Below are 21419 nucleotides of genomic sequence, written 5' to 3' on the forward strand. Positions count from 1 at the left end.
CCCTCTAAGATAGAAAAGTGAGAGAAAAAGGCTCTTTGTTACCTCTGAGGCTCCAGTTTAGTTCACGCACTTGTACATAGGGCGTTAACAGTTTCAAAGACCTCGTAAAAGATGTTTATATCTTCTCCTGTAATACAATTTTCATCATTTTCGTTGTTTTCATTGTTGAGACACACAGGTTCAATTCCAATCTTCCACCTGCAAGACTTAAACCTTACCACTCAGAAAAGGTGAAAGGATTCAGTTATTAGTTAAATTGACTTTTTAACCATAGAATTCACGAAGCAGAGAAGTCACACTCCAGAAACCCCTCTTCTCTCCACTAAGTGCCCTAGCTTGAACAGTCAGTTAATTTCTCTTCTAGTTCTGTGATGTTTGTACTCGCTGCATTACTTCAGCATAGCTCCCACATGAGCCCAACTACCCCATACAGCTTGGCCGACGGTCTAGTAAAAAAAGTAACTTTGCATCTAAGGGATCTAAGCTTCAGTTCCTTTATGAAAGGGATTATGCAGGGTTGGAAAGGAATTGAATCTGGGCCAATATATACAGAGCAGGCAGCTGAACCTCCTGCCCCTCCTGGGGTTGTACTTCAGGAGATAAGGGCACTGCACCTTCTCACCCCAGGGTACAGCCAGGCTTGGGACCACAAGTGGAGAGTGGGCTGTTGCAATCTCCAAGTGCAGACACTTCAGACCTACTATCGCTCGTTTCCTAGGAGCTGCGTCTAGGTAGCTCATCAGCCTAAAGGGCCTTTTGGCCCCAGTTTGCCTTCTGAAGAGCACAGTACATAAAGACAGATGCTGAACCCAGGGCTATAGAGTGGACTTTTGGGGCTAGATGCCTACTTGTTTTGCCTTAAATGGATCCGGGTGTGAGATGTAATCCACTTTCTCCAGAGAGAGAAAGAGAAGTGTGACAGTAAGACTGCTCGCTGTGAGGCTTGAGTGGCCTCCTTCCACTCAAAAGTCAAGAGCCGTAGAGAGCTAATGCAGAGGTATCAAAAAGCTGAGCCATGATTATCAAAACAGTAAGTGATTTTTGCAACATGCCTGGTATTCAGTATAATTAGGAGCTGAAGCACCCATTAGGAATCAGAAAATAGACAAATTGGTTTGTACCTACACAGGCTAAAAATGTTACCATTTAAATATTAGCATCTGATGTTTTGTTCCCCCCCATCCTTTACCCTTGTTTCCAGAGCTAACTTCTCCCTCTATTCTCCTTACTGTGGCTGTGCCAATCTATCCACAGAGATCCAGTGCTGTCCTCCATCTACAACACCTCTGATGCCTGCTAACCAGGGACTCAGCACGTGAGCCCAACGCTTTCATTTACCCCAGCATCAACTCAGACAAATGGCAACAGCATCTGGCTTCCATTTGTCTTGATCTCGGTGATGTCTGCCAGACTTCTATTTTTTCCTTACTCCTACAGAGAATATTCATTTTCCACTTAGTTGTGTTTAAATGTTTGTTGTCTCTGTTCAGGAAGCAACACACTGTTTCTAAAGAACTGCAGAAGTTGTAGTTCACATGGCTCAATCCACACTGAATTCTTTGTTCTGGATTTCAGGCGAACCACCTCAGATTTTACTATACCACACAGCACGTGGACGCTGCCAGCAAGTCAGATGTGACAGCTCCCAAGCTATTTGTGCTCCTGCACTCAGTAAAGCGACTTGATTTCCTCCACCTACCTGGACTAAAGGATATGGCTTATGGTAACTCCTTTGTCTGAGCAGGGTCAGTGCCCAACCCACAGCATTTGGGCTGTGAGTTCTCAAGGACAGAGGATTTCTCACTGTCAGAAACAGACTATTTAAAGCAGTTAGGAAATGGCAGAAAGAGGGAATCAGAAGAAAGAGCCTTTACCTTTTCTGGAACTTTCGAATGTCACAGTAAGCACAGTTTCAGGATAAGTTTTTGACAAAGCCTGTAAATTACCACTGAAAATTGTTTCCTCCCAAGTAAGACCAGCCAGGAATACTCCCATAGCAGCCAGCTTCTGAAGTCAAATTTGCAGCATCTCGGTTCCCAGCTGAAAGCAAGCTGAGTTTTTGCACCTAATTTACTGGATGTCTAATCCAGCGTGTCAGTAACACTTTCCACCCAGAATATTCACTCTCCTTCCCAATCCCCTGGTCACGACACTCTCATTGGAATATACAAATTCTAGCAGGCTAGGGTGGTTTGTTTGGTTGGTTTTGATTTTTAATTTTAATTGTATTCTGAAGATAGAAAAGCTAGGAACATCCATGCTGCAAGAATTCAGGAGATCTTTGAAAAAAAATGCATTCAGATCTGAACAATCCTAAAATCCCTCCCTCCTCACTAGCAGAACTGTGCTTTCTTCTGCCTATTTTCTGTGTAGTGAACCATGTAAGCTTTCAGATCTGCAAAGCTGTGTTTGTTCTGCAGGTGACAGACATGCAGTTCTCAAATTCCTGCATGCATTGTCTCAAATCCCCTGCAGGAGAAACCACTCCTGTTGTAGTCATTTATTATTCTGCTCAAATCCAGTATAAGGAAAAAAAAAAAAAAAGTACACTCATTTACTATGATTGCTGTGGGTTCTTCTTAAATAATACTTTCTGGCATGACTGTCCACTTAAAAACAAAAAAAAAAACACAGATCTAAAATACAGAGATAACTATTGAAACAACCACCAATAGCTTTCTCTGAAAAGTTTTATGAAGTTATATGAATAGTATTACAGAAGGGACCTTATTAGCAACATATCAACAAAAGGAAAAGCAAACATGTTTAAGTTTCCTGATTTAAGGATGTATGCATACTCAAGGATGAGGGGAAAATACCAGCAGTTAAAACTAGTTACTGAATGATGGGACTGTATGTTCGAGGGGGAGGAAGGACAAGAACCGACAGAGCTGTCTGCAAGCAGTTAAGGAGATGAATCACCAGTAGATGGCACTCAAGTCTTCATTATAACGCCATGCTTCGCAGGGTCCCTGAAACCTGTGCACTGAAAGCAGCTGTCTGCGAGATGCGGGCACAAATCCCAGCAGGCAGACAGAAGATTTGGGGAATTGGAAGGTTTAACGGTGTCTGAGATGCTCTGCCACAGGACGCAAAACAGCCGGGTTGCGGAAGACCAAGAGAGGCGCAGGTGGCATCCAGAGCGGGCTGCAGAGAGGGGACGATGTCCGGAGATGATCTGCTCACTGGCACACAACAAAGGTAGATGCGTTTTCCTTTGCAGCTCAGACATCCTTCACGCTGTCTGCTTTCCATCTCACCCCATAACCAGCCTCAGAACTGTATCGTGCGTGTGTGTGTGCACTCTTCCATGCAAGAAGCTGTCCTGCAGGCACAAATCACTCTGTGTTAGTACCGTTCATCTTTGCCTAAAAACTTTTTTCTTCCCTACTGCCTGTACAGTTCACAGAATATCTTCAGAAACACGAGGAAACAGACCATCAAAACCAAGTTGCTTAGTGCCTTCTAGAACATGCATGCTGGTTTTAGAAGTAAGCATCAAGAACATAACTAATCCATTAATCCTTAATAAAATTTCTTAAAAGAAAAAAAAAAAGCCATCTCTCTTCCCTGGCAGGGAATACTACAGCTGCTCACAGCTACCAGGACTGAGCCTTTCCTTTTCCAGTACAGATGCTCTTGGCACTTCTGGGCTGAACCCAGAACTTCTTTACAGCTAGATCAACAAGAACCACGAATATTCAGGCACTAAGGAATTTGGAAAGATACAAAAGAAGTGGCAGTAGCCAGCTTCTGAGACTAAGGCTTCTCCAGGCTTTTGTGCTGAAAACACTACTTTCCAGATTGTTTTGTGCTCTAGCATGAGCATATTAGAGACTGAAACAAAACGACAACAACAAAATACTGTTCTGTTTATTAAAAAAAAAAAAAACGCATTTTAGATTTTCTCCTGTTTCTGTGGCCAGCTTCAATGATGCTCCTTATAACATTGCACAGGATATCATTCAGCATCTGCTGCTCAATCCATCCCTTTGGGTTAAAACTCGCTTTCACTTTGTTCTCTTTGTTCTTCCCCTCCTCGCGAGTAGTAATGTATGGAGACAGGTAACGTATGGAGACAAAGCCGACCAGGGTTACTCTCTGAATGGCTCTGGTCATGGACAGCACTAGTTCTTGCTGTCACAGCTCCGAGCAGAGCTGGAGAGCAGGTACAGCAGCTGCAGCTCCGGGGACTGGTGTGGGAGGGAAGCTGAAGAGGAGGGGCATGAGGAAGCCAGGCTGCAGCTTCTTTGCCTCTGCTTCATCCTCAGCCCTTCTGGCACAGACTTTTCCTGTACCACAAGAGCTCCTCCAACAGCAGCTACCAAACCCCTTGGATGAGAGCAACTTCCGAGACCTCTTTTTGCCAGTTCCTGGAAGAGACAGACAAGACTTGGAAGAATCATCCGAAGAAAATTGCTCCCCAAAGCAAAGGCACAGAGCATTGGAAAACCCAAGCATTCAGCTTCTGGCCACCATCAAAAAACACAGGGCAGCTGCCCCACAGCAGTCAGGGCTGCAGCGACTGCTCCCTGGTTTCCAACCAGCCTGGATCCATGGAGGAGCAGGAAGACAACCTTGTGCTTTCCTTTGGAGCCAACACCAGCAAGTGCAGCCTTGAGACTAACCAGACAGGGGCCCCACCATGCTGGTCAGGAGCAACCAGAGGTGGCCCTGAGGTGGTGATCGTACCGGTGCTTTTTGGCTTGATTTTTCTCCTGGGAATGGTGGGGAACACCCTGGTGCTGGTTGTTCTGGGGCGTCTCCGTCCTGGGGGACGCCCATCGCGCAGTGCCACCAACATCTTCATCCTGAACTTGAGCATCGCAGACTTCTCCTTCTTGCTTTTCTGTGTCCCCTTCCAGGCCACCATCTACTCCCTGCCAGAGTGGATCTTCGGTGCCTTCTTTTGCAAGTGGGTTCACTACTTGGCCATGGCGACAATGCTGGTCAGCATCTTTACCCTGGTGGCCATGTCTGTGGACAGGTACATCGCTGTGGTCCACGCCAAGCGTTCATCTGGCATCCGCAGCAAACGCAACGCTGCCCTCGGCGTGGGTATAATTTGGCTGCTGTCTCTACTCATTGCCATCCCCGTGGCCCAGCACCAGGCTCTTGTGAGTGGTCACCAGCAAGCACCCAACAGCTCCTTCTGCTGGGAGAACTGGGCAGACGGATCAATGGCCAAGCAGACGTACAAGGTTACCATCCTGCTGGTGGGATACCTCCTGCCCCTGGTGCTCATCACCTGCTGCTATGCCAAGGTGAGTAAGAGGGATGTGAGTAATATTCAGATAGAGGAAAGGATCAATCCCAGCCTCTTGGTGGCTTAGATTCACACATGCAAGCTACCCAGCCAAGAAATAACGCATTCACAGTGCTTCCTATATTCCTCCTAGGATAGGATGCTTCTCTGGGACAGGGGGAGGGAAACAAGAATGAAATTACACCATCTCATAAAGAGGAATGAAAAACATTTCTATTCAGGGACAAAGCAAATACATGAAAGTTCAATCCCAGCCTGACACCCAAATCTACTAAAGATTCCTGCTGATTTTTGTAGTTTTCAGTTTGTCCTCTCTTGATAACAAATGTTTGCTCCATGCAAGAGAAAAACACCATGGAGGATGAAGCTGTGCAGAGAGTGTACAGAATTAGTATCAGAAACATTGCTGCTTTTTTTTTTTTTTTTGACACAAATCTCAGACTTTGTGTCTTGCAAAGATTTCTAGAAAGATATCTTAGGATTTGAGTTTTCTTCAGCAGTGAATCTCTTCCTTTCTTCTTGGGAATTGCCATTGTTCAAGTTTTTTGTCTCCTCTTACTGATCTTCAGCATGTTTGAGACAGACAGTAAGTCTATCAGTTGTGATGGACTTCCAGAATCAAGTTTCTGTGACTTTTGAATTAATCTCCTATTGAGTATTGCCTGGTGACTGCTAGGGAGTAAACTTCCTTGTCACTAGTCAGTTGCATGTCAACTCTTCTGAACAAAAATATATTTTCCTGGAATTTAAGCTCATGTCTGTTTAATCAAAAGTTGTGATACTTTCAACACTGATTTATTTCAGTATTGTCAGTGCTAAGGACAGGACAAGGCACTTAGATTTAAGCTAAAAATCTTTACATCTCAGGCCTTGCTTGTCACAAGAGGAAAAACCCACTAGACTTCACAAATCCTGTCCCTTTGTCTCCTGTTGTTTTTCCCCTCGCTGCCCTTGGTGAGCACAGCAACAAATGGAAGGGGAGCTGCATTTAATAGAGGTTTTATTTTGTTCATTAACTGCTTTAGAAAACTTACCTTTTACCTGCAAAGGCCAAAGTATAAATATTGCCAGGTTACAGCTGTGCTATAATCAGGTTCCTAAAGGTTAATCTAAATGTTGTTAACTGAGAATTTCCTGACAGGGCTCTAACATTTCTTATGACTCTCCCTGTGAAAGGGGAACCCATTCCAACTGCCCCAGCTGTTAGCGCTGCAGTCAGAAGTGGCAAAGCAGTCACACAGGGGTACAGTGTTGGCAGCCTGTTCTCTGTCTTTCTATGTAATCAGCCCAGAGAGTAAATGTGGATAATTTAAACACAATCTAAAAATCAAAAATCCATGGAAAGTCTCCTGTCAATTTCAGCATAGTGTCAGCTGAGCTCTTAAATAATGCTGAACTAAGTCTTCTTAAAGCTTGGCATTTTCTCCTTCAAGAAACAAGCTTTGAGAAGAAAACTGGGGAGGGCTTAGAATTAAAAATCTCAGTGCATCACATTCACCTCTGAAGTCATCAGAGCAATTCTTTTAACGTCTGGTGCTCATTCAAGAGGTTCAATACTAATATATACAATTCAATTTCGTATTCAATGTATTGCTCCTTTTTTTCAAGGTTTTATATCACCTCCATACGAAAGTAAAGAATATTTCTAAGAAGTCAGAAAGATCTAAGAAGAAGGTAAGCATCTTTAATTTGTACACTGATATGTCAGATTTATAAGATAACTAGTAGTCTTTTCAAGCTCCATTCACATACAAGTGTCATTCGTGTCTTTCAGCTCGAGTTCAAATTCATGTTGACAAGTTGTTGTATCTTTATAGACACAGTACAAAGTGAGGCCATTATTGAATTGCTCTATTGATCTCTACACACATGCCTGCTGGACTGCCTTTTGACTTATTGTGCTGTAACAGAAGTCCCACAAGTACACTATTTTTACATTGACAGGCAGAAAGATATTCAGACTATTAGAAGATCTAGGAATTTGAGTACACTTCAGCAAGCTAAAAGGAAAACACGTGAAGAACCCTGAAACTGCAGTACCTCAGTTTTGCTGCAGTTTGCATTTAAGATCTCTAAGGTTTGCATCTAGTATGTGGTTGATTTAGACCTTGGTTGGCACTTTGACCTCTCTGCAAGTCAAATATCAGCTTATCCTTGCTCAAGCTGTATGAAATAAGCAGAATTGCAAGAATTAACTGAGGAAAATACTAAGGATAGAATTTTTTCCTCAATGTAAGAATCTTAGAGTGAATAAGCCATAACTAATAGATGTTTTTAGGTAACAAAACTCATCAAGAGCAGTGATGCAACATAAAATTTACCTGTCATGAAAAGAAAAAACACTATTTCAGTCAGAAGAGTTATAGTTGTTGTGTGTGCAGTGATGAGCGAAACTACAGGTTATCCGGCTGGTCAAAGGCAGGAGGTAACAGGGCCCTGTTAACATTACCTGCTGATAGGATAGTCACAGTCCGTGCCAGTGGCACAGCAACCGTACAACCCAGATGAGCAGCGTGCATGCCACCAAGCTGATGTGACAGCCAGTGGAAATGATGAGGTAGCACTTTGATTTGCTCTCAGCCAATGTACTAGACAGTTTCAGCTGCTACCTGCCACTCTGGAGGGCCTTACAAGATTTTGCCATGACCCTGTGTATGACCAAAATGAGGGTTATTACAGCAAACATGGACATTTGATTGGAAAGGGTGCAAGACACAGAAATCAAAGCTTTCACAAGACTCCAGGTGAGGGGTGGCTGGAGCACAGACACCGGTACCACAGCTGCACGAAGCTACAGAAGTGTTAAAACCCAAACCTGCTTCTGAGCATAACAAACTGCATCCAGTGGGTTCTTCACTGGTGTTACTGGACCCCCCACACCTCACCCCTGTAGAGTTAGATCACTCACAAGATGAGGAATTCAAGGTACCAGATTTGCCAGCATACAGCTGTTATACAACAACATAACATAATCCTGTACCTCTATTGATTTCTTTTTCCACCAAAGGGACTTATTATATTGGAAACCAAAAGGTCTCTCTCTAAACATAACAGAACCACCTGTTGCCTACCTCAGAGAAACTAATCTGAGTAAGATAATATTTGCATGCAGCCAAGGTGTCACAAGAATGTACAGTGCTGATCAACATAGATATCTTCATGAACATCCTATTTAGGAAAAAGCAGATGTACTTGAGGATGCTAACTGCGCAATCTGGATGCTGTGGTAGCATCTCAAACAGAAGTTGAGGGTTTTCAAAAGAAAAATATACTTCAGCTGTATCCTCTGTAATATTATGCTACAGTTTTTCTGGTCTGCTCTGTGCTGTTTTTAGTTGATTTTGAGCTGTTACAGAGATTTTGCCAGTCTTTTATGACTATGAATCCTAAATAGATTTAACTGTAGATTATATTTAGTTTCTATGACTTCATTACATACACTCAGTTTTGTTGGTACCACACATACAAGTATCAATCCATAATCAGTCTTGCACCCCCACTGCCTGTAAGGTTACAGCTCAGCTGATATTCCTATGCTGTGAAACAATATTGCAAAGACCACAGAAGTTATAATACACAACACAAACAACATTTCACTGATATTTTCTGCTCTCCCTTAGGGTGTTTTTGATCCTGTTTTCTGTGTTCAGATGCTGAGTTCACATAGTAAACATACAAAGCCCTACAAATACTTTGCTCATCTGCTTGTTTCACTTGTTTCTGAGTGTTTCTGCTTTACTGAGATTAATTTTATTAGTCTAGCTCATCTAATTTCAAGCAGGTTCTGACAAACATTCTTTCAATCACATTTTCTAAGGCAATAAATCGTGCAATAATCAGCTGCTGTGTATTGCCTGCTACAGCAAACCACCAAACCTACATGAGGCAGGCTACACTGAGGAACACCATGCCTTATTATGCCTACTGAATTTCTGTTGAGTGCTGCCACTGCTACAGATATACCGTGAATTAAAACTTGAGGACCAGGAGTGTCATTTCTGGGCAGATAGACTGCTTTCTGCTTGTTATCCATACTGAGTCTTGTGTGCTTAACAAAGATATGAATAAAGCCTGCCCAGCAGTTACCATGACAAAAGGCAAGCAAGATCATGTTGATGGTTATGTTTACTTCAGCTATAGCAAATAAAGTGTTAAAAAGCACTGTTCTTTGCATAGAATAATCTCATAACTCAGGAAAATTACCAACAAATCCCTAGTCCCTAAATCTGGAGAAGAGAAGGCTCCAGGGACACCTCCTTGCAGCCCTCCAGTACCTAAAGGTGGCTTACAGGAAAGCTGGAGAGGGACTCTGTCAGGTAGTGTGGTAAAAGGACAAGGGGGAATGGCTGGAAACTGAAAAATGATAGATTTAGATTAGATAGTAGAAAGAAATTCTTTACTCTGAGGGTGGTGAGGAACTGGAACAGGCTGCCCAGAGAAGCTGCAGACGTCCCATCCCTGGAGGTGTTCAGGGCCAGGCTGGATGGGGCTTTGAGCAGCCTGGGCTGGTGGGAGGTGTCCCTGCCCATGGCAGGGGATTGGAACTAGATGATCTTTAAGGTCCTTTCCAATCCAAACCTTTCTATGATTCTATGAAACACTTTGGATGGTGTAAATTCCACTTCTGTCTTTTCCATACCTATATAAAAATGGCCCAATACCTATTTCTTTCCTATATTTGAAGAGAATGCTACCAACAGTCAAAAATTGGTCTCATCTTCATGTGAAGCCCTAAAGTTACAGATAGGTTTTTTTTCCATACTCATTTCTTCAAATTTATTTGCTTGCATTGTTTCCAGATTTGACCTGTAGAGTTAGATTAAAAACAGATCTACAGTTTCTTCAACTTTCAGTTTCCTGACTAGATACAACTGAGAGGACTGATCATAAAAAATACCTTTGACTTTGCCTGTTCAGACAAGTTAATGGCAGAGCATTTTTTCCTCCCTCCCCTTAAGTATTTCTATGGCCATAATTCTGGAACACCTGGTAGCAATTGTTGTTCCTCATGGCAGTTAGACCTAGTTAAATAGGTGATCCCAAGATAAAGGGAAAAAAAAAAGAATCAAATACATCCCTCCACATACACAGATCTTCCACAGTTTGTCTCTTGCCAGCACTTTCTGTTGAGAAATTTCTCATTTATTTTTTTTTGCAGGCTAAACAGCATCTTTGACATCTCTACTGCAATTACTTTTTGTTTCACCTACTTCTCTTCTCTATAAGGAATCTTTCTTGTGCAACCTGCAGACTCGCTCCATTCCCAGATGTACTTTCGCAGTATCCTCGAAACACACTGCGTGTCAACCATTTAAAGCAGATTTTCTTAAGAACACTTCATATTAGAGCCTAATAGAAAATTCATATGTGCATGGCAGTTCCGTTAAATTAGCTTCCTTCATATGTACTTAATTGGTCTATTAGGGACAAGTACTTTTGTTTGGTCTTAGTTCATAATCTTTAACGATAAAGCAACCAGCTTTTGCTTGTTTCACTCAGATGTTTGACAAGTGAGTCTTGCTCCATGTTTCAAAACTTAATTTAGCAAATACAAAACATTCAGCTTTATGAAACACGTGCAATTTCAACGGCCAAACCCTTATCACCTTGGATCCATCAAAACAAAGTATAACATGAAAACAAGATCTTTCAACAGGAGATGATAATAATCAGATGTGAATCAGGTAATTTTCAGTGTGCATCTTGACTACACTGATATGGAAAACAAAGTGTCATATGGGTACACAAAAGAAATCAGTCTGGAACTATGACCACTCAGCACTTACTTCATTCCTTTAATTTCAAGAAAACAGGACAAAAAAACACAGCAGTTCTTATCCTCCTTCTACCCCTAAGGGAATGGCTTTGGAGTGTGGTCTATTTTTTCTTTTTTAAAGAGATAAGCAGTAAATTTTGCAAACAGCTATTTGTACTGACCTCACTACCTTCATCTAGGCTATATAGGTGAGTAAAAATGTTCAGAGAATCAAATTGCAGACCTCAAATCCACGTTGAAGAAGAGTTGCCACTGAAATGTATGCTGGCATTGACACTGCAAACAAATTGCTTTGCCATGAGCTCCAGAAACTGTATTACCTTTTCTTTGGGCTATACAGACTCTTCAAGATAGAACACTTCCAAGATAAACAAATTTAGAAACAACACAAATGCCACAGAGTGAGTGCCAAATCAACTTGTGAATCTAGATAAGGCTAACATTTAGAGAACAGGTGAGAGAGCCTGCTAGATGCAAACCTAGGGTAGCTTCCAAAAAGATGATCATCACATGGGTTGGACAGTTCCAGCGTTGTGACAGCATATACCTGACTTTCCTAGTTGTAATGCTGCAGCAAAGAAGGCAACATAAAACTCAATGTAATTCTATCCAAGCATACAGAGTACATTAACAGAACACATACTTAGTACTGTAGTTCAACCTCTCCCTTTAAAGTTTTTTTTTTTTCCTAAATAAGGATACAGAAATCAAACAATGAACTACGTTACTAGAAATTTGATGTTTTAAGAACTCTCTTGCTTATTTCCTCCACTGCTTTGTTCTCCACTTTTCAAGCACAGCATGGCTTTCCTGTGCCTGCCGCTGCAGCAGCGCTCTCAGCCTTCCCTACAGGCTTGTTTGGTGCGTGGTGCCCGCACCCAGCAGAGGATCACCAGCTGCGCAGGGACAGAGCAGAGCTGCACATGCAGACACACATGCCTGCTGTCAGTCAGCTGAGGAAAGAAACAAAACCCCCTCAAAAGTTAAAATGATCGTTACAGTTTTTAGCTACCTGCCCAATTAAGAGAAGCTCTGACACGTACACCTGAAGTAGGGTGGCACTGCCACTCCATTTGTCTCAGCTAGATTGTGCATGCAAAAAAGGCACACGTGCCAGTTTCCCCATTTAACTTCTTGCTAGCTGCACAAGCTTGCCAACATTACAATTGACATGGTGTGATATTGCAGGAGTCCCCTTTGTAATTTTAGATAATGTTTTGTTGAGGCCGGACAGCAAGACTATTTGCTCGGAAATCCTGTGCACCTCTCAATCAAAAATAAAATATATTTCAGTCCTGTTACTTCCATTGTGCATAATGCAGAGCACAGTAAGTCTTTGGCTCCGAGGAAAGTTAACAATTCTTTATCTGATAATGTTGAAAAAGTGTTTCATGACAGCCCAGCCCTAGGAACTCCAAATATACATTTTTAGTAAATAACATTTTAATAATGGAAATGAATGCAAACCAAGGTCTACTCTGATCATGAAATGGCCCTGTGGTGTCTTACTGGCTTTTGCAGCACCCCAGGGTTCCTCAATGTTTACTTAGTTTTGTCCTATGACATCTCTAAAGAACAATCTGAAATGCTTCCTCAAGTTTTAAAATGGTTCTGAGGCTGTGAATTTCACAGCTATTTTGCAGGCTCCCTTGAAAGGAAGGTAGAAGCTGTGGAATCTTTAGAGGCAATAAAAGTCAAAAGCTCCAATTAACAGGCCCATTGAAACATCTAAATCTAACAAATTAGTACTATTTTATTTTTAGGTACAATAGAAAGGCGAACCAATCTTACCACACTCTTTTGTTCTCTATTCTTCTCATAGTAACTCCTAAAATTTTATTTTTTTTATTTCTCCCTCTTATAGCCACTACTTGACAACTGAGCCAATGTGTTCATAAAACACATAAACCCAAGATCTTGCTCCAAAACTGTATTAGTCAATTTAAAACACATCTCCCTCTATGAAGCTAAGATTATTTTCTTCCTCAGCTCATATATTCACAACTCTATATTTACCTATACACAAGTTCATTGTTTTTTGAAGGTCGTACCACAGCTTGAGGCCCAACGTACAGAATTCCGTCAAGGTAGATGGCTATTCCTGAGCATTTTGGTCAAGAGAGGCAGATAAAAGTTGCACTGCAACTGCTTTCCTATATGCTGAACTATTTATTTGACTTGTATTCACACAGCCAGAGGGTTTTCATATAGACTTAATGAATGTGATGTTCAATGCTTAACCATGACCAACACTAAGGACAGCAAAGTAGCATGGGAGATCTTGGGATCCATCTAACAAAAAAATATTAACAAAAAAATATTAACCAAAAGTGAAATCCTGCAAGCTGTTTTGCTAACAAGAACCTAGGGCAGCAAGAATAGAGAGCTTCATTACCAATTAGTAGATAATAAGAATATCATAATGCTTATAAGCATTTCTGAATACAAAGTGAGTCAGTATTAAGAGCATCAACAGAGGGGATTAGTGGCATTATCACAGAATCAGAGACGTGCAGGGGAGTAGTCAGACCAGTGCAAACAAGCTACTAGGAAAATGAAAAGTTCACCACTTAGCAAGCAGCCAAAATGGGCTGATTACAACTGAAAGTTTATGTTTCAATCCCTCCTCTTCTTCATTACAGCCAACTGCCATTTCTGACCACAAGAAAAAAAAAAAGAACAATGGGGAGGAAAAAAACAAGAACATTTTCAGTGCAGTTTTTAGACCAACTATCTATTATCAGGAGTAATAAAAGAAAGACCAGAGGGCAGTGAGAAGTGCTTCATAAGCATGTAGCAGATGAGTTTGCTCTGAAGCAGAGGAAGCTGCTGCCCAAAATTTAAGCTGGTTAAGACTAGATATGGATTTTTCTGAAACACCCGTTTGAAACCTTGTGTTTTTATCACGAAGCTATAAGCATATTTCTGGAGTTCAAATTGTGCTTTGGTACCTTTCTAGTTTTACAACTTGACAGGCAGAAAAGGATGCTTACAAATGCATCATCGGTGGGTGTCAGATTTGTGAACACAGTAGAGAAGAACCTGACATCAGGAGAGAAAAAACTGACAGCTGTCACTTCTGCACATTGGCTTAGAGAGACTGAGCAAAGAAACGTTCAATTATTTCTGTCTTCTGAAAATAGGGGATAACAGCGTCTAGGGCTGCAAAAATTGTTCTCCTTGGGAGAAGTTGGTAAGTACCTCCAGCAGTACAGCAGGAGATTGTGCTGAGCCATGCATCCTTCCTGGGTACTGACACAGTGTAGTATCTAAAAGTAAAAGCTTAGAGCACCATGGGTCACTACATTTTGGCCAAGCCTTCACCACACTACAAGTATAATATATATACACATATAAAATAAATAGCCATGGCTGACACCCAGTAGCTAACCCAAATCAAATATTGGGCAATAAAAACATGTACCAACTGTCTCTCAAATATCAGGGAAAAAGAAGATGCAAGCTAGAGATAAGCATAACAAAATAAAATAATTCGGAGAAAACACAATCAGACTTTGTATTACAAGTCAGGAGAAAAGTATTGGCCCCCACACAATGGCTGAGGAAGTATGGTATGGTGTGAAGAAGCAGCACTAGCTAGAGTAAGGCTGCCTTTGGCATCACAGCAGTATATTATTAATTTAAACTAGTTTGGAGGAGTGAAGGGAAGCAAGACACAGAGTCCAGAACAAGTTCATTATACGCCCAGTCCTCCTGCAAAGCAGTAATAAAGAAAGAGTTGTTATTTGTTAATGAGACAGCACAGAAAAAGAGGCATAGGTTTTATGCTTCTTCCTTCAAAATCGTGGAAAAGGAGGAAAAACCTCCACCATATTCAGAAAACAGTAACTGTCCCACTAATGAAGCCCAGTTTTTCTGCAAGCTAGTGAGAACATACTGTTCAATAAAAGCCTCATTGAATGTTCTTTCCCTTTCCTGTTTGGCTGAGGTACAAATGGATAGTCTGATCAGCTCTGAAAAAAAATAAAAATCTGTGTCTAGACTAGATGAGGGAAGTGACAGGCTCTCTACCTTTAGACTGTTCCATCCATTGTATATTTTATCTCAAGACTGTTTATTAACCTAATGCATCAGGTAGTTCTGCACAAAAAATAGATAAGCTCATGGAATACTTGCCGTGTAATGAACCAAATGTTTCAATCTTAATTTTGCCTTTGACAAGTTGAGACAGCTTCATTAGAAGCTTATCAAGAATGACAACTCCAAAATCAAAATTAAATGCTAAAGACTTCATTATCCTGCAAAAAGTAGGTACTTCCCTAAAAAAGGGTCTTTAAACATGTTTCAACATTGCTTTCTGAAGGACAGGGAAGACTAAAAGCAAGATATAGCTTGTTCAGGGCTGAAGAAAATCAAAGGAAAAAGAAAACTGGGAAATCTATAAATGAGGGTCAGATCACACATGAATATAACAGAAGAATAAGTGAGTAAATTCTAGGCAATCCTGCATGGCAGAAACATTAAGGGGGGAAACAAGAAGTTTATCAGTTTGACAAACAAACATTTATGATTTCCCCCAGTCTCTATTTCCCATTCTGCCATTGATTCACTGTATAGCTTCAACACTCTGTACAACAAATAATGCACTAAGCTGTTTCATGGAGCTTCTCAAAAGACTTCTAGGAGTGCAAAATATTAATAAGAGTCAGTTAAATAATCCAGTGGTGGCCGTTGTACATGCCTACTATAGACCCACTGAGACTTCAGAAACAAACCATAAGGTTAGCATTAACTGGGCACAGCTAGACCAACAGTAACCCATTAATGGTGCAAATTATCACAGCTCACTGAACAAACTCAAACTGTACACAGGCAATTTGGATCCATCCTCTGCAGCTGTTCACAGTCTATATTAGCACTAGTTTTAGACTGTTACCATCTTAAAAGTAAAACAATGGTTTTTTTTCAGTTTCCTCTCTTGGCCACATATCCCTTAATTTGAAGGGAAAAAATAGACAAATTTCCATTTCCAAAACATGTTCTTTGAGTCCTGAATTATGTAGGTTATTGATATAGTATTGTCTATATTCTCATTTGCAAAATCCCAAATAGCTGGATCTCAGAAACAGCTTTGTGCTAACACACAGTGACTGCAAATCTGTTTTTAATATCCATCCCTATGCTGAATGCGTGGTTTGCCATTTCACAGTAAAAAGAAAAAATAATCTAGGTCTATATCCCCTATTCAAAAGAATCTTTCAATGCTTGTAGCCCCCTAATTTAAGCAGAAGGATGCTATGAAAGGTTGCCTTGGTAACATGCCTAAGCTATTTAACATTGTTAGAGGGTAAAAAAGTAGCACCATTAATGCTGGTGAGAGTTAAGAATGGCACTTGCTATTCATCATTTCTTTAGCACCCATCTTACCACAGTAGGCAAGCTAGACCCCACAAGGCCACCAATTCTGTGTCTTTCAGTTCCAATCGTACCAGCACGTTACCAAGGACAGCATCTGGTTCCCAGTGTGGTTGGTCACTTTTAGGAGTTTGGGAGCAAAGGTTGTACACTCATGTGGGAACACGCTTTGTCACCTAATATGTTAGACAGAGCATTTTGGTATGCAAAACAAGGAAGCATCCAAAATATACCAAGTACAGGATGAACCTACAGGCCTTTCAAAATTAATACAAACTTACTTGATATATCTATTTGGCAGAAAACGCCCTGCTCCCCATATTTTTTTTAAACTTGTATCATAAGCAACTGTTTTCTCTTATCTGCACAGAAATCTTGATCTGATACAACATCCTCCTAGAGTTTAACAGATTTTAACTGGCTTGTTAATGCAGTTAAGGCAAGCAAAGGTGACACTGTTGGCCCTCATCCAAACGCATTTTTCGACTTCAATGATTGTCTGTTTTTATTGCAGGAGATCATTGCTGCAGGCCCTATGTAAACAGAGAAAAGATGTTGCCTATCCAACATAGGAAAAAAACCTCCTTATCCTGCAGTTGACTTTTCTGCAGGGTTAAACAAATAGGAGAAAAAAGAAAAAAAAAAACAGTTCCCAAGAAAGCAACTTTAGCCTTCACCCACTTTATTACTGTCAGAGCAAGCAGAATATACTTGAAACATTTTAGTGCGATTCATTCAAGTATAAAACATGATTAAATGTATGTTATAAACAGCAATTATAATTCTAGTGTCCTCTCATGTTCTGCAGGTTTTAATGCTACTATTTAGGAAGGTCCGAACAATATGAAAGTCCTGATCTAACTCCATTTGACTAGATGACATAAGCCCTAGCCATAGATTTAATAAAGACCTATATCTGAACACATAAGCTTAACATTTTCTTAGAACTGCAAGTTGGTTTTGAAGTATTTTAATGTTTTAAAAAAAAAATAAAAAGGATTTTAAAGTTCCTAACAATCTTATGAAATTTCAAGAACATCATAGGGCTGTTACTAAAGTGAAACAAGAATCTGGAAGACAAGTGAACTTCCTGTAATTTTGCCCCATACCTCCAACCCCTTCCAACAAGCCAGTTTATAAACATTTAATACTTGTTTATAAATATTTTAGCACTGCCTCCCATAGGTTCTTATGTATAGGATTGCAGTCAGTGGTTATGATCCCAGACTTTACACACCAAGATCTAATCACCTTACCTTTTTTCTTCTATGAAGTATCACCACTCCGCTCTTCCCTGGAGCATATTGCCATCAACTCCAGAACATGGTCTTTGTAGTTAGTCTGCAACAGAGGAGTCTCCTGTTAGCCAATAAACATTCATGAACAGTATACCTAACTCATTGATATAGGAAACTAGAAAAAAAAAACTCTCTGAAGTAGACTCCAGAGGAGAGAAATTTTATTACATTTTTATTGAAGTGCCACTGACAAGGGAAATACTGCAAATACTCTGAGGAGAAATATTTAATTTGTACCACCACTGTCTGTTAGGGCACCAGAGAAATCAACATAATCCCTTAAGAAATTCAGCTTCATTAGTTCTGTGGCTCTTTGAATAATTTCCTTGTTTTCCTCATATTACTCTTCACACAGGGTCAAGCATGTGCCTTAGATAGTTACTAAAACAAGTTGCAGTTTCCATCTCACCCAAAGAACACAGAGAGTATCGAGAGAAGTGCAAGTCACGAAATGTTTTCCCATTTAAATGAAAGTCCAAAAAATTATCTTCCTCAGCCCATCTCTATCCTGCCACCTTAGTCACCACTGAAATACTGCCAAGGGGATGTACTTAACTTGGCAAATCATGCCAACCGTTGTAGTGCTACAGAAAAGTCAGAGAGCATATGGAGATTTTGCAGCAGCTATTTTGTTTGCTGTATTGTGGGGCAGGGAGAGATTTCCCTTCTCCTAGAAGAGGTTCCAGCTTAGGTGTTTTATATATGTAACCCTGACTCTTTATAGCTTCTATTTATAAGTTTTAACACAGCAATTAAATAAGTTTTTGTTCACTAGTAAATTATCTCTCTTGTACAGAAGTAATCGCATCTTGTTCACTTGAAATCATGGAAGGGAGTTACTGACTGAAAAATGAGCTTAGACCTGTAGGGCTGTAAACCCTAATTTGAAATGAAGCCTAACTTTTCAGTTTTCTTCAACACTTTTCTGTTCCTTGTACAACAACTCACATTCTTCTTAGAAGAAGGATAATATCTGCATATTCCCAAAATGTTGTATTTATTTAAGTGACAAAATACAAATGATAAACACTAAAGTTGAAAATCACACATTTTGCTGAGAATTAGGCGAGGGAAGTCACCTGCTACGCATCTGCTACAATGCTCCAAGAAGAAGGAATTAAATGGGTAAAAAAAAAAAAAAGGAAACAAAGAAACAAACAAAAACAGCATTAATGGCTCTCTGGGCCTTGCTCAGTGTTCCCTTTATGTGCTACAAGTAGAAAGTGAGAGAAAAGCAACCCCTTCATGATACTTAAACTTGAGTACTTGGGTACTGTTCACACAGGCCTCAGGGACTTGCAGGAAGGCAAGTTATAGTTTGATTCAATTCATTGTAACTTACAGTCAATGAAAGTCATACTTCATCTTCTTCAACGACTTCTGAAAGGAAAAAAATAATATAAAAAAAAGTAGGTACTTTTATTGTCAGACAGACCCCTAACCATACCAGGTTGAGGAGGCTTTGTTCAAAAGGGGATACGCCCTTTCAATAAAGGCTGAGTTACTTCTTAGCATGCATCTGGCAGGTCCCCTCAACTTTAGCTTTACAACATTTATAGGGAAAAGGACTTTGCCTGCGTTGGTGTGGATCTCCTCTTCTGGAACAGCAGACAGCCTTAGCTCACTGCCCCAAAATACAGACACCCTAGTCTTTACCTTCAACCCTCTCACCATCTGGGCTCCTCACAGCCCAAGCCCTTCTCCCCAGACTACCATTTCCCATCAACAAGAACAAAACCCCAAGAAAGAGCCAGCTAAATTTCACACTAAAATAACTCAAGCAGCTCCCATTACTTACCTTGGTTCCTGGCTGCCTTTCCCCCTACCTCTTCCACTCAGGTAGCCAAGCCCTCACACTGCTCTGCCATTTTGTGCAGCCCTTCTGAGGCACTGCCTCAGCTCTCTTTCCTCTTCCCCAGCCACAGCTGTGAGGGGCCACCACAGTTGCAGTCAACAGCTCACTTCTCTTTAACCTTCCTTTTGGATTATGACTTTCAGGAACATTTTTCTGGAAAATTTTACCTCAGTTTATTGATATGGTGCTGACAAACAATGGCTTGTGAGGGTGATGGCCTAGCTGGAGAGCTGGCACTGCAGGGTCACATCACCAGCGCACAGCCCATGGGCAAGCTGGGATCCTAGAGGCATATTGTCTAGCTAGGAGTATATCCTAGGAATATTAATAACAGAAGAGGACTGTATATTTTTAAAAAAGCCCCTCTACATTGGTTGGTGTTTTTTGTTCTGTTTGTTTCCCCCATAAGAGAGAAGCTGCTGGAGAAATTTTTCTCCTCAGAAATGCAGAGGTGTCCTTGTTGCCCCCCTCAGTGGCCTATTTCCATGCAGACAATTTTCCCCTGTGGTTATTTTCAATACTCTTAATGTTCCTTAGCCTTCAAACGTTAGAGAATATTATTTCAACTTTTCCATGTACCATGGTTAGCATTAGTTAAAACTTCTGGATTGTTTGAGGTTTTATGAGCACTATCTCCGCTGTCTCTAGTCGCCCAAGTGAAAACCTGAGAGCCAAAATTCTGTTTCTACAGGGAGGAAGGCTGCTTTTTAGCATCCTTTTTCATACTGTCATAGTTTGCCCACCTGGCAGTGGTCACCATTGCATGTCATGCTGCCTTCACTACTGACAGGAAGATGAACTCATACCACTGACTCACTTGAGCACGGCAACGATTTAATACTTGATCTTGTCTTTCCAGACAGCGCAGACAGTGCTTCTCGTGGTCGCTGTGTTCCTGCTGTCCTGGCTGCCGCACCACATCATCACAATGTGGGCAGAGTTTGGCCACTTTCCCTTGAACAACATCTCCTTCACCTTCCGTATCATCTCCCATTGCTTGGCCTATGGGAACTCCTGCATCAACCCCATCATTTATGCTTTCCTCTCGGAAAACTTCCGCAAGGCCTGTCGGCAGGCCTTCAACTGCAAGTTCTTCCTGAGGCCAGTCCCTCCTGAGAAGCTGGTCAGAATACGCATGGAGAACTTCTCCACCACGCACTCGACCACTAATGTGTAAACGTGGCTCATAAATATGTTTCAGGAAGGAGGGGAAAGGTGATGTCTGGGGAGACCAGTTATACAGAGGCATTTTAGGCACCTTGCTACTAGGCACTGGGCTATGTACATCAGAAGTGTCTGGATGTCCTTGCAGTACCTCTAAGGTAAAACTCATACGCTGTTGTTGTTATGCGCATAAAGGCTAATATATGAGTTTACACAGAAGGTGGAATAAGGATAGACATAAAAAGAACAAATAAACAATTGTGTGTGTAGACTGTCATTAGGATGTGAACAGTGAGTGATATGACATTTAGAGACAGTGCTAAGAAGCAGTATGGTTAAAGTCTAGCTAAAACGACATCAAATATGTCTCTGTTTCTTAAAAGAGTTTTACCATATGTGAGCTACATATATTTTTAGCTCACTAGCTATGATGGGGTCTCTAAACCTCTCTGAAGGCTTCGCTATAGTATGTACTTACTCTGTAGTAAAACAGAACATCTCACTGATGCGGATGTCTATGTTTGGTGGCTCTGTATCAGTTTGCATATAGCAGGATTTGAATGTTTGTGTATTCCTGAATGTAATTGCTGCTGCTAATGACTGGCTGTAATAACCATCTCTCTGTGAACAACAGTAGGAAAGTGAGATTTCTCAATATATGCTTAAAAGAACTGCAATTTTGTT

General features: G+C 41.0%; 1 protein-coding gene across 2 annotated transcripts; it reads left to right on the forward strand.

The window, feature by feature from the left end:
• The first annotated feature begins 16 nt into the window (after positions 1-16).
• Positions 17-21239, forward strand: LOC310905604 (galanin receptor type 1-like). 2 transcript variants are annotated; one of them, XM_083852118.1, is made up of 4 exons: positions 17-3201; positions 4272-5264; positions 6875-6940; positions 20431-21239. In XM_083852118.1, the coding sequence occupies exons 2-4, from the start codon at positions 4338-4340 to the stop codon at positions 20746-20748; spliced, it is 1311 nt and encodes a 436-aa protein (XP_083708244.1). In that variant the 5' UTR covers positions 17-3201; positions 4272-4337; the 3' UTR covers positions 20749-21239. The 2 variants fall into 2 exon arrangements, with proteins under 2 accessions (XP_083708244.1, XP_083708243.1); XM_083852117.1 differs by having other exon boundaries at positions 17-5264.
• Positions 21240-21419: the final 180 nt, after the last annotated feature.

The sequence above is a fragment of the Anser anser genome, assembly GCF_964211835.1.
Source record: "Anser anser genome assembly, chromosome: 11".
Taxonomy (NCBI): domain Eukaryota; kingdom Metazoa; phylum Chordata; class Aves; order Anseriformes; family Anatidae; genus Anser; species Anser anser.